The 13,227-nt window shown below is 30.8% G+C and overlaps 1 protein-coding gene across 3 annotated transcripts in view; it reads right to left on the reverse strand.

The window, feature by feature from the left end:
• Positions 1-13,227, reverse strand: part of Dmd (dystrophin) — a 2,011,337-nt gene that overhangs the window by 1,180,065 nt on the left and 818,045 nt on the right. For all 3 annotated transcript variants that reach the window (XM_077107047.1, XM_077107046.1, XM_077107045.1), the window contains 3 exons: positions 11,226-11,363; positions 8,373-8,525; positions 7,334-7,516 (listed from right to left, as the gene is read on the reverse strand). In XM_077107047.1, coding sequence (XP_076963162.1) covers positions 7,334-7,516; positions 8,373-8,525; positions 11,226-11,363 — 474 coding nt within the window. The remainder of the gene's footprint in view (positions 1-7,333; positions 7,517-8,372; positions 8,526-11,225; positions 11,364-13,227) is intronic.

Genomic DNA, 13,227 nt, shown 5'->3' on the forward strand with positions numbered 1-13,227 from the left:
ATATTTTATCCAGAATTTCCATGCATTTGAAGTGAGAGAATAAGTATGTAATGTTAAAGCTGATTCTATTGAAAAATATGTCTCTTTATTAAACTACCATTAAATTGATTATACTACATAACTAGAGACTGGAACAAAAACATTATTATAGCAATGGCAACAATTGTAATCATTACAAATCTAAAAAACATAGAATCTTTATATGTCTAAATTCTTTCTTAACCCTTGTAATATGTTAAACAAAACTGAAACTGAGTGGAGGAAAATTCTTTAAGTAGCTAACTCCTGATTCAACATTTCCCTTAGCAAACATTATTAGTCTTTTATATTCACAGTTCCATTTACCAAATAATATTGTCTATAAATCAGAAAATTATTAATGTTTTCAAATTATCCAAGGATGTTTCATTGGTAGTTGATAATATTTGTTTATATTTCAAAGCAAAGAAAAAAATCTTAGTGGCAATTACACAAAGAAATTTTTTTTTCTTATTTTCAAATGGAACTGCTTTTTGTTGTGTGAAAACAGATTTTAAAAAAAGATGCATTATAGAGCACCAAATCTAGCTTCAGGCATTATTTTATATAAAGTGGTAGCAAATAGATGTGTGATCAGTTTGCTTATACATCTCCATTTAAGATGATTGAAAGCAACAAGAAACATAATGTATTGTGATACATTTCCCACTTTTTTTTTCTGAAGAACACTAGTTCTTGACCATCATGTGAACATGAATCCCATCATTAATCTGAAGTGAGATTTTTCCATTTCTAGAGCAGTTGTCCAGATGGGAAAGTATGTAGAATCTATCTACCTCCTAAAAATTCATAATTACATTTAACATATAAAACACCCTGAAATATTTTAGATTGAGGAAACTGCTTAATCCAATGTGTGCTCAATTTTTTTAAGCAATAGAACTTTTTTACTTTCTTTTGACTAACTCTCAAGATACTTTGGGAAGTATTTGGTTGAAGTTTATTGTCTTCCATCTCTTAGATGTATCCTTGGATAGATTTCAATGACATTGAAAATAATACTGAAAGTCATTATTGTGATCAAACTAGAAGCATCAGAAAACTCTTTATAGATGTAAATTTTATGTTTAAATCCAAAATTTTTTACAAAGTTAAGGAAAATATTCATAGTATAAAGAAATCTTCATTCTACCAAGGTACTCACTTAATGACTAATTTAAATAACATTTCTAGTGTCATTTACAGTGAACTTATTAAAAACGTTAACTTCCAATCAACTTTTCAGGAACTTGTATATTTTGCAAATGTGTACTTTTCAGGTTAAAATATCTTATTGCAATTTCTCATATATAGTAAAAGATTTCCTTTGTAATACATTTTTGAAACCTTTCTCATATTCACTCTTCAACATCACAGTTTTAATTTCAGTAATTTTGACCTTCCTCAGTATACCCTCTTCCAGAAGTAATGGTAATAAAAATTGCTGTTCTGAAAAGTTTTCAAATTCTGTTTTGAATGTATCCTTATAAGGAATATATTATTTTTGTAATAGAAAATACTTACATTACACATCCATAGTATACACCAAAGTCCTGGTAAAATATTCATTGTACCAAAATGGAAAAATTGTTAAGTATGTTATAACATCTACATGAAAATTTAGGTTAAAAATATTCCATTAAAAATATGTGCTTAGGAGCTGGGGTTGTGGCTCAGCAGTAGAGTGCTCGCCTAGCATGTGCAATGTCCTGGGTTGATACTCAGCACCACATAAAAATAAATAAATAGAATAAAGGTATTGTGTCCAACTACAACTTAAAAATTAATATTTAAAAAAATGTGCTTAGGTCCTGGGATGGAAATGAAGTTGCTGTGTTTAAGTGTAAAAGAAAAATTATTATGCCTCTATGGTAGTAAAATAGCACAAAGGAAGATAAAGTTTGAGTAACAAGAGTGACAGGCAGTGGCTAGATCATACAGGCACTCATAGGATTTCAACAAAAGGGTAATAGGCAGCAGGGTCTTGATATAACCCTATGCATTGGATATAGTCTTCTTGCTTCACCAGAAAGAATAGTGTAGGTGAAAAAATACTGCAAGTAGGATATTGAAATAACCCAAGTAAGAGACGATGATATTTAGGCAAATTTCTGTATTGCAGCTATTAAGGATTGTTCTGAAGAAAGATATATTTTGCAGATAGATTGAACAGGATTTGAAATAATTTACATTGCATTACTAATATAAAAGGTAAGGAGAAACATAGATGTAGTCTAGGGTTTTGACCTACATGTAAGATAATGCAATTTACTAATGTTTGGAGAGCTTAGTAGATGCCAATTAATGTAGACAGGGGTAGGGAGAGAGAGTGGTGGATTCTTGTTGTGGCTATGGTCTATTTGAAAAGCCTATTAGGCAAACATTGAACTTTACCATCATATACTTAGTGTTTGAAGCAATAGGCTATCCAGAGCAATTGAAGTTGTTGTATTTAGAAACCAGACAATTATTTTCTTTCTTCCACTAAGTTATTTGTATTTTTTGCTCCTCCTTCCTAGGAAAGGCCATATATACATGACTATTCTAAAAGTTTACAACATTTTTTTTTGTTCTCAAGAAACATGATAATTGATAATAATTTACATTGAACAGATTATATACAAGATATATTTGTTGATGCCACCCAGAATAATTCTCATATTTGTTGTATCTTTTTTTATATGGAGGTCAAATAACTTCTACATTCTCATAGTACTCTGTATTTTCCTTTGCAGCACTGAACAGAATTTTAGTAGTTAATTACAAGATATTTAAAAATATTCTTTATAGAGTGAAAATAATTTAATATAGCTTTTTATATCTTTATCCTTCCTCTGGCTTTATTTTCCTTTTTACAGAAGCATATTCTTTAGTAATTCTTTCATCATGAGTAAATAAATAATAAATTTTCATTGTATTATTTTATATAAAATTGGTTGTATGTCTGAATACATTTTGCCTTTATTCTTAAATCACAGTTCACCTGGAAGTTGAAATTTAGCCTAGAATTTTAAAGATTTTCTAATATCTATTATATTCTAATACCTATTGTTGATGAAAAATCTGCTGTGGATATTGTTATCCTGTAAGTATTCTGTCTTTTGTATTCAGTAGCTTTTATTATACAATCTTGGTCATTTGATGTTTTGAATTTCATTCAGAGCTATCTAAGTATGGATTCACTTTTGTTTGTTCCACACTGGTAGAGCTTTATTCAACCTAAGGATTCATGCAAATTGGAAATTATTATGTGTCAGTCATTTATATAAAATATTTTCTCTTCTCCATGCTCTCCATATTTGCAATCTGGAATTCTTTTTATGCATATGCTTAAGCTTTTTATTCTATTATCCACATCCTGTATGACTTTTAGCAAAGCAATTTTCTCAGCATCTTTTCATTAATATATTATTTTCTCCCTATGGATTCACTTTTTCAAAAGTTGTTTATTTCAATATTTTTTTTATTTATAGACTTTGTTTTTTTATATCTTCCTGTTAACTTTTCAAAATGGCCTGTCCTTGAAAATTTTTATTTTGCTTTTTACTTCTGGACATTAGAAATGTTTATTTCAATATTATTTTCTGATTGTCCTCTCACCTCTAACTTCCTTATGTGTATATTTGATTTTTTATTTTCTGCTAACACCAATTGTAAAAATAATATTTCTCCACATTCATTGTAAATTTTAGTCCATGAGCTTATTTTGTACAGAAGTTCCACATGAGCATTTACTTATGGTGGTATCCTTATTGTGGAATTTTGTGCTTGCATTTCCTTGGGCCATCTGAGATTAATTGCCAAATGCAGTTTACCAAAGATGTATTATAATTTTTCAGAGCCCTTATTATTTTATTTTCTTATCTTGCTCTTCACCTTCCTGTAGAAAATAAGAATTCAGATATAACTCCAACAGCAAGTTTATATAGAATCATGTCCTTCATTGATAGAGTCACCAGCTTTGCATGAAATTTCCAACAAATATTCCGTGACTCTGGACAAAACTATCTGTCCATGGATTAGGGAATTTTATGTGCAATAGCACTGAAAAAATGTATCAGATATCTGTTAACTTTTTCAACAAATGGAGCATGCTGAGTCTAATTTTCTTAATGAGATAAAGTATATTAGTTTTTTTTTTTTAATTTTTAGTTGTAGATGGATACACTATCTTTCTTTTATTTATTTATTTTTATGTGGTACTGGGGATCAAACCCAGTGCCTCACATGTGCTAGGCAAGCACTCTCCCACTGAACTACAATCCCAGCCCCACATATTGTGTTTTTCAAATAATGTCTCTTTCAGTGTTGTACAGAAATAAAAAGAAAACATTGACTCATTGAGCTCACAATGCAGCAGATGTTTTACAAATATTACCTTGTTCCATCATCACTGATATCCTTATTACCATTGTAGATGAGGAAAATTAGGCTAAAAAAGGTGAATTAATGATCATACAGCTAGTAGAACAAGTCACTGGGATTCAAATTAAGGATTATCCAATGCAAAGATTGTTCTTTCTACTAGACACTGCTGTTGTAATGAATCGTACAGAAATTTCTTTATGTTCAGTTTCCAGTCAGTGCTTGATAATGAGCAACCTAGTCTCTAAATCAATAGGAAATAAAACCTGAATGTTTATTTTCTAAGTAGGATGAGAGTTTTCCCCTGGTGAATATATGGGGAACTCTTTAAACTACTTTCTTCCTGGTCTGTTGTCCCTTCTTAATGGGCTCCTAGTTTGTCCTGAGAACCACTGTTTATTGATAGAGTCTATCATGCATTGGTTTGCACTCCTGTCTGGCTGTGGGCTGCTTCATGGCTCCCTCAGACAAAGTCCCAGGGCTTTTCTGAGATTTACTACAGTCATATTTAATTCTGACACAGACACTTACGTGCATTAAATTTACACCGCTTAGCCAATTTCTGAGTCTTCATCTATGAAATAAAGAAAATTAACTTCTCATTTTAAACTTAGTTTTCAAATTCTAGGCACTTTAGAGTGCTGTCTATTCTCTTGAATTGCTACTGTCAAGACATGGAAGACTAACTACAAATCTCAAGTTTATATCTAGAGAGATCAGAAAGGGACCAATTAGGAGAAATAAAGATGAGAGAAACAGAAAGAGAATGAAGGGGAAGTAAGGAATTTTGAAGCTATGACCATCTATACTGCATGAAGGCCATGGTAGAATTATTTCAGACATAATTTCTCATTTAAACTGTTATCCTGTAGGTATCTCAAGTGATTCCATTGTGAAAGCATTGGGAAGCAAGATTCTAATTAATGTGTATGGTGAAATCAACTTTTTAAATACATTTGTGGTCAGTGGAATACAAAGATACATCTTGGATATATCTTTTTCTATTTATATATTTATGCATCATTCTACATATGTACCTATATTCTATCATTCTTCAGTTATAACTAAGTCCAATTAAAATATAATTGTGATAATGATTATAATTCATACATTTTGGGATGACATCTATCATCATGGGCAATCAAGAATTAACATTAAAGAAACCCCCATCACACAGACCTAAATTTTCATAGACAGAACTCAAGAATAGTTTTTAATAAAATGAATCTCATTATTTTACTATAATTCACTTTAATTTTTTAGACCATTTCTCATATCTTTCTTTTATTTCACCAATCATTATGTTGTACAAATATTTGTTAAGAGCCTACTATGTCTAGGGATATACATCATTTTAAGTGGGTGATTTATAAAGATTTTTAATTCTGTATTTATTTAAACATAAAGCTTGAGTAATTTAACTTGACTAGGTTGTTAACAAATTGGATGTTTCATACTGGGTGAATTCAGACAGGGAAAATTGAAATGCAGAAAAGAGTTGGTCAGATAATTCAAAGCAGGGGACTTGTGCGTAAATGACCTATTAAATCAAGACAAAGCTATTTTATTAGTTTTTTTTCTATATGGTTGCTTTAATCTCTCACTTCATTTTGCATCTGCAGATACAGTTTTCTGTTAGTGTAAGCTTGAGTGATTAATGACATATTATGTTCATAATATCTAGTATGAAGAATAATAGGCTGAAATGTTCAATCAGAATTAGACTTAAAATGTAATACAGTTTCAATCTTCTTTAGATTATTCTTTCCAACTACTCAGAATATTCAACTGCTATTAAACTTTGGGTCACTGGATTTCATAGAAAACAGTATATAAGTGAACTTTCTTAAAGTATAAAAATAAATAATAATAATATGTAGCATATTTTCTGTATATGTTTATAGTTATTTTAATTGTCTTAGACACATTTAAAGTATATGCCCTATTAAATGGAATCAACAATATCATAAAAATTTCCCAAGAAATCTCATTTATGGGCTGAACCACATGCATTTGTCATTTACATAGGTCAAAATGGTTGAATGTCTGTTTGCTTCATATTATTCAATCCAACATAATTATAAAGCCTTATTGTTCAGACTTTTATAATTTGGTATTTTGATGTATTTTGTTAGATATTTCCAGATTGTTGTCATTCCTCTTCACCTTACAAGAACCCGGAATAGGAAAAGAAAATGCGTTTGTCAGAAAATCTTTGTAGTTTGTACCTTATTACAAATAAAAATCTAAGACCAAGAATACAATTTTAAATTGCCTTTTGAAAGAGAGAAACACAAACTTTCCATTCAGTTGTTAAAAAGAAGTCATTCCTTTTCATTTTGGCTTGTACCATTTCTGTAATGACATTATATGGTATTGTTCATCTGACATCAGTTTCCAACCATCTTGCTAGGCACCAAGTTTTTCTAATAATCACTGTGACCTACTAAGAAGTTAACCAGGTTTAAAGACTAAACTATTATTCTTTGAGTCAATAAGATATGGCCTTAGACAGGTTGATATAAGATGTTTCACAAAATATTTGTTATTTACCATATATACAGTAAGAAAGTAAAATTAGCATGGGATGATCTCAGGAAAGCAATACATATTTCTGGATTAGACACTGAAGTAAAGTAAATGTATGATAAATTGACAAATTCACATTGCCAATGTTATGAAAAATGATGCAGCAAAAAAAAATTAAGATGTATCTTTCATTTCTGGTAAGGGGGCTTTTCCTATTAGCTGTTAATTTATCATGCTTTAAACTTCAAAATGAAGCACTAGTGTTACAGAAGCCCAAAGTGAGAGAAACTGCTCACTTTCAAAATGCACGTAAGTAGTTTGAAATTGCACCTGGATTTTTTTTGTGTGTTGTTGTTAGTAGGCCTCTGTTAATAGAGTAGTAGTTGCAAACACATATGTGGGTTTGCCAGTAACAACTCACAATTTGTGCAAAGTTGAGTCTTCGAAACTGAGCAAATTTGCTCTCAATTTCCCTCCAGCGCTTGCTGAGCTGGATCTGAGTTGGCTCCACTGCCATTGCGGCCCCATCCTCAGACAAGCCCTCAGCTTGCCTACGCACTGCATTCAGCTCCTCTTTCTTCTTCTGCAATTCACGATCAATTTCCTATTGAGCAAAACCAATACAGGGCCCAGGGCAGTTAGCTAACCACATCAACCAACCTGCAAGTAGCAAACACTTCTCTCAGAAATTTCATAGGCTGTTGTTCCTTTATTGTCATCTTTCAAAATTTACAAATATGGAAGGTGTCACTGTCATCCTTACTCAAGAATCCAAATATTATTTCAATTATCATTTGAATGCTCAGTTTTAGACATTCTAATTAGAAAATATGAAATTGATCTAACATTTTCTTTCTTCTGATTCCTCTGGTGCTTTGAGGGTTGACCCACATTGGAGTGATTACTCATTATTTTAGGGACCATCCATATAGAATGTAATTTAGAGGGTAAGTGAATAAGTTATTTTCTTTTAAAGTTTTGAGGAACTCAACAGAGAATGAAGCAAAAAAATGTAAAATAATAATGGAAAACACATCTTCAGACAATATGCAAATAAATCTATAGAGATTTGACAGTGATGTGTGAAGATGCTCTGATGAAATGAATGTGCTAACATGAGAAAGAAGTCGTCCATATACCGATAAGTCATTAGTTCATCTGGAACAAAGATACACAAAGTCAATTACAATTTTACCAGAAAACACATGACATTTCTTAATTCATTTTACATTGTCTAAAAGCAAAACATTTTATTCATTCAACATTATGTCAACTGAATAACATTTAATACAATACATTTACTAAAACAAAACACAATACAAAGAAATGCACCAAATCAAAGAGAACATTAATAGAGGCAACAGGAACATTAATATTTTAAATATGATCCTTACAGGTTAAGTTAAAGTAATTAAATTGTAGCAATAAAATCTAGTATTGACATTCTAAAACAACATTACCTTTATTTTCCTTTCATCTCTGGGTTCGGGTAGACTGGCTAATTTTTTTTCAATGTCATCCAAGCATTTCAGGAGATCATCAGCCTGCCTCTTGTACTGATACCACTGATGAGAAATTTCTAGAGCCTTTTTTCTTCTTTGAGACCTCAAATCCTGTTCATGATGCAGATATTATTAAAATATCAATATATAAGTACAGTACACTTCTGGCTGTAGTTATTCATAAAAATAATTTGAGTTCCTCATCTTTTTGTACACTTGTTAAATCACATTTAAATGCTAAAAATACAAATGATTTAATTATGTATTTACATGGCAAGACCTAGATACAGAAGCTAAGAAACCTGAACAACATATTTAAAGTCTTTACTCTTAGCATGTTTAAACTTGTTTAGAAATCACACCATAGTTTTAGTGAGCTAAATAAATTGTTGGGTAGTCTATGTAGAACAGTGTAATATTTTAACACAATTCACTTAACTAGATAGTTGCAAAAACAGTGAGTCTATATTTGACTTTTAAAATACATAAGATTCTAAAATTTACATGTGAAGTCCTGGGCTTATAAACAAAATGTTAAGTATATATAGCCATGCAGCATACATTCCTGGTTTTAGAAATACCTGAAAATAAAAGTTTGATAGGCCAGTAACACTGTGTGATTAAAAATATAAACTCACTTTAGTTATAAGAATTTTTAAAGCTACATGTGTAGAAGAATGACTATTGTTCATATAATTATAAATATACATAAAGATAGCAATTTAAATATTTTAAATTTCAGTGTTTTAAAAATACAAATTATTTTTCTTTCAAGGCTTACATAGCCAACTTTGTATTATCATACCAAATCATTTTCAAAATATGAAAAGATTAACTATTTTAAAAAGAGATGACAAAGGTGGTTTTAAATCAACCTGATGAGACAAACAAGGGTAACTGGTTTAATGAATCAACAAAAGGGTGAAATCAATCATTTTGCTCCTACAAGCACACCCAGAGTCTTTTATGATCAATGGACTTAGTTCGAATGCCATTTTATAACTCATGGGAACATAAAAGCTCTGAATAAGCTTTCATTTCTTCAAAGAGGTAGCAATTAGGATATTATGTACCGATTTAACTCCAACTAAAGAAAATACCAAATATCAAAGGGTGGCTGCAAAATTCATTGACTTGGAAAGTTTTGACCTTCATTGAAATATTTCATAAGGACTAGCATCAGAACTTCTTGGCAGATTAACATAGTTACCGCATTTGGTGGTGTAAATTAATTTGGCCAGTACAATTGATGATTTCCAATAATCGCCTATAGGATAAATTTGTGTGAATGATCAAGATCTCCTGCTTTATTTTGTTTAAAAGTGGGGATATGAAATTTAGTGCAGTTTACATGTTATGTTGTATTTCTAACCCTCCTGTGGAGGTAATAAATGCCTGCACAGAGTCAAAAGGGATGCTGCTTTTTTCAAAGGTACCAAGATACAGCCACGTGAATTAAAATTGAGCTGTGCCTTATTTGTGATACAACTCAATCTCTGCCAAGAGAAAAGAGTTTGGTAGTAATAAATCTGAAACTCCTTCGATTTTGTAAGCACAAAATGATGTGTAATATGCAAAAATAGAGATATTATATAGATTTCTTAATAGGTATGCCAGATAACCATTAAACACTGCTGTTCGGTAGGACACATGTCATCATGTGACCAGTATAGATGCTTTTGAAGTCTTGGTCACAGTCACAAAGGTGTGAGTTACAGAGTTTTCTGATTTTCTGAATCCATTTGATTTGCTTTTGCATTTCCCTCCAGGAAGAGTCCTTTTCTATTTACTATATTTATCAGCAGTTACCTTCTGAGCACCTGCTGGCCAATTAGACTTTCCTCATGGATTCCTTACAGGCACAATATTGTGTAATTACATTCTCAGCAGTGTTTATTTGGTTGACTATAGGGAAACAGGTTTTATCCTCTCATTTGCATACAGAAAGCAGATTCCAGCCACCTCCTAGGTGGATCTACCTATACAGCTACATAACTCTAAAAGAGTGATTTACAATGAAGAGCTTGGCAATTAACAGTATTAGAAAATCAGCCATGCATGCAAACAGTGAATATTGCAAAGCATATACAAAAAAGGTTGTTTCACAGAACTTTTCATACATCCAGTCTCAAGAACTTCCTAAAGAATCATTATTATAGGGAAAAAAACCCAACAATGTATTCTGTTTTTCTGCACAATCCAGATGAGTCACATTGATACGTGAAATTAGCAGTACTTCTTCAAGGGCATTACAAATATTTTTGAGGATTCCTATATAAATGAAATTAGACTCTTATAGATGCTTAGTTAGTTGCAAAGAGTGACTCTCTTAAAGGCACAATAAACTTTATTTTTTAGAAAAATGAGGAACATCCAGGCCTTAATAAATAAGTATTAGGACACCAAAACCCTGGACTTACTATAACATTAAGAAAAAAACTAGAGTGAAGGAGGCAGGGAAAAATCAAAATATATGTTGGTTATTCTGGCAGTTAAGGAAGCTTTCTCAATACAAATACAAATGTTGTTCATAAACTATATTAGAAAATTAAATGTATAAATACTATGAATGATACATTTTGATACCTTTCAATATTATTCAGAAAAATCTGAAAACATCTTTTAAGTGACATCTTCTAAAATTAGAAAACACACAAAAATGCTAAATAAAGCACACATATGAACAGAAAAAAATTGAATTTTTGTGACTAAGATTCTTAAGCAGATTTTATTTATGCACAATAAATAAATTTTACCCTACATATGAAAAAAAACCACAGGCAAGGTATATTATAATTTTAGCTCTAATACCTTGAGAGCATTATGTTTTTTCTGTAACAGCTGCTGTTTTATCTTTATTTCCTCTCGCTTTCTCTCATCTGTGATTCTTTGTTGTAAGTTGTCTCCTCTTTGCAACAATTCTTTTACAGTACCCTCATTGTCTTCACTCTGATTAAAAACAACAAGTACAGTCTTCATTTTGGGTTTTTTTTGTTAAGCTGTACATTGTTAACAGAGATAATAAAACATGTTATCTAAGCACACACAAAAACTCCAATTTTAAAACTTTTAGGGAACTTTCTTAAAAGATACAATGGTTATAGCTTTTCTTTTATTATTTTTATACTTTAGAGTTTAAAAGAAGTAAGTTTCTCCCATCTAGTTCTACAGAACAATTTTAGGGGCATATGTATAAAGATGAAGGAGTAAAGGTACTTTCTCATCAGGTAAATGAACTGCTTTGAAAGTATGTTTTGGCTTTTTTAGTATAGTTCTAGAAATTAAAGTTTGTCCAAATAAACTAACCTTGTTATTTGTAATGTTAACTCATCCATATAATTAAATGGATGTGTGTATGTGTATGAAAAATGGTAAAAAATTTAAATACTAATATGCTACTAAATGAAAATACTTAAATTTAAATGTATAGAATTTTTTTTATCTAATAATCTGTTTAATATTTGAAATCTCAGAATTCAAATTTAGGACGTGGGGAATTTGTAAAAAATGATGTAGTGAATTGCTGTCAAATATTGCAAATTGTTTATAAAACATCATATATGTTAACTTTAAATAAGTGTTAAAATATGGATTGAGAAAAAAGCTTCAAAAAAATTTAATGCGTAATTTGTTTTTGTACTCTAAGAACAATATTTTAATTTTATAGACTTAAAAGTGAAATAATTTGAATACATGCTGGTCTAATATAGGTACATATGTGACCATTTGGCTTTTCATCCCTGATTTTGTATTTTTCAATTTAAAATATGAAATTATCTATTAAGGAGGCTTACCATGCAATGTTATTGAAGGTATGTAATGCTAAGGTTAAAAAAATGATCATATCATATGTTTTGGTACTTTTATATTATTTTTTATGGTATTAGATGGCCCTACTGATTTTTCTTAGAAGAAATGGGATTTTTTTCTGAGATTTGTTGATTAATAGTCTATTGAAATATATACAATAATATGGACATAGTCATAGTCTATAAAAGACCCTTACTTATTTTATTATGCCTTTCAAAAATCTGCAACATTTTCTAAGGACAAAAAAATAAACAAAATAGATTTCACTTATTTCCCCTTAACCAGGCGAGGGTTTTAGGACAGTGTTTGTGATGAGGCCAAGAAGTAAGCAGTACTTTTCATCTTGGTGCCCCCTCTGCTTTCTTCTTTAACATGAAGTAGAGATAGTTGGAACTCAGTCTCTTGGAAAGCTCTTCTTGTCTTTCTTTCCATGAGCTGAGTTGGCAAGACCACCAAAGCCCATTCATGGCAAGTATGAACTTGGACAGCTCCAGCAAATCAGAAGTGATACCAGTGGGAACTAAGAGTGGCAGGTGAAAATATCTCTCCTATTGTTTCACATGGCTATTTTCTAAAATTGATATATTGCCTTCTGATGTTGCTTGCAAGCATTGTTTGAGAAGACTCTAGCATTAATACATCTCTGAAAATCTCCAGAAAGATGCATGTAAAGGTTAAGAATGCCATAGAGGTGATGGCAGTGAACAAGGAGAAAAAAAAACTGTGGAAAGGAGGGTGAAGGGAAGAATAAAAGTCAGTGAATAGGGATGTGATGCAGAAGTAATTAAGCCAGAGAGAAACATCAAAGGCATCTTGAAATTAAGTGTGATTGAAGGAGAATGTTCTTAGTTAATAAATAGCCCACATGGTCATATTTCTTTACTCCTATGAAATAAGCAGCATGGCATATTTTAATCATATACTATAGTATTTACTCATTTTTTTTGTTAAAACAACTTTGTAGGAAACTTTGGTAAACAAAATATATATTGTGTAAATTTGG

The sequence above is a fragment of the Callospermophilus lateralis genome, chromosome X (genome assembly GCF_048772815.1).
Source record: "Callospermophilus lateralis isolate mCalLat2 chromosome X, mCalLat2.hap1, whole genome shotgun sequence".
In the NCBI taxonomy this organism is placed as follows: Eukaryota; Metazoa; Chordata; class Mammalia; order Rodentia; family Sciuridae; genus Callospermophilus; species Callospermophilus lateralis.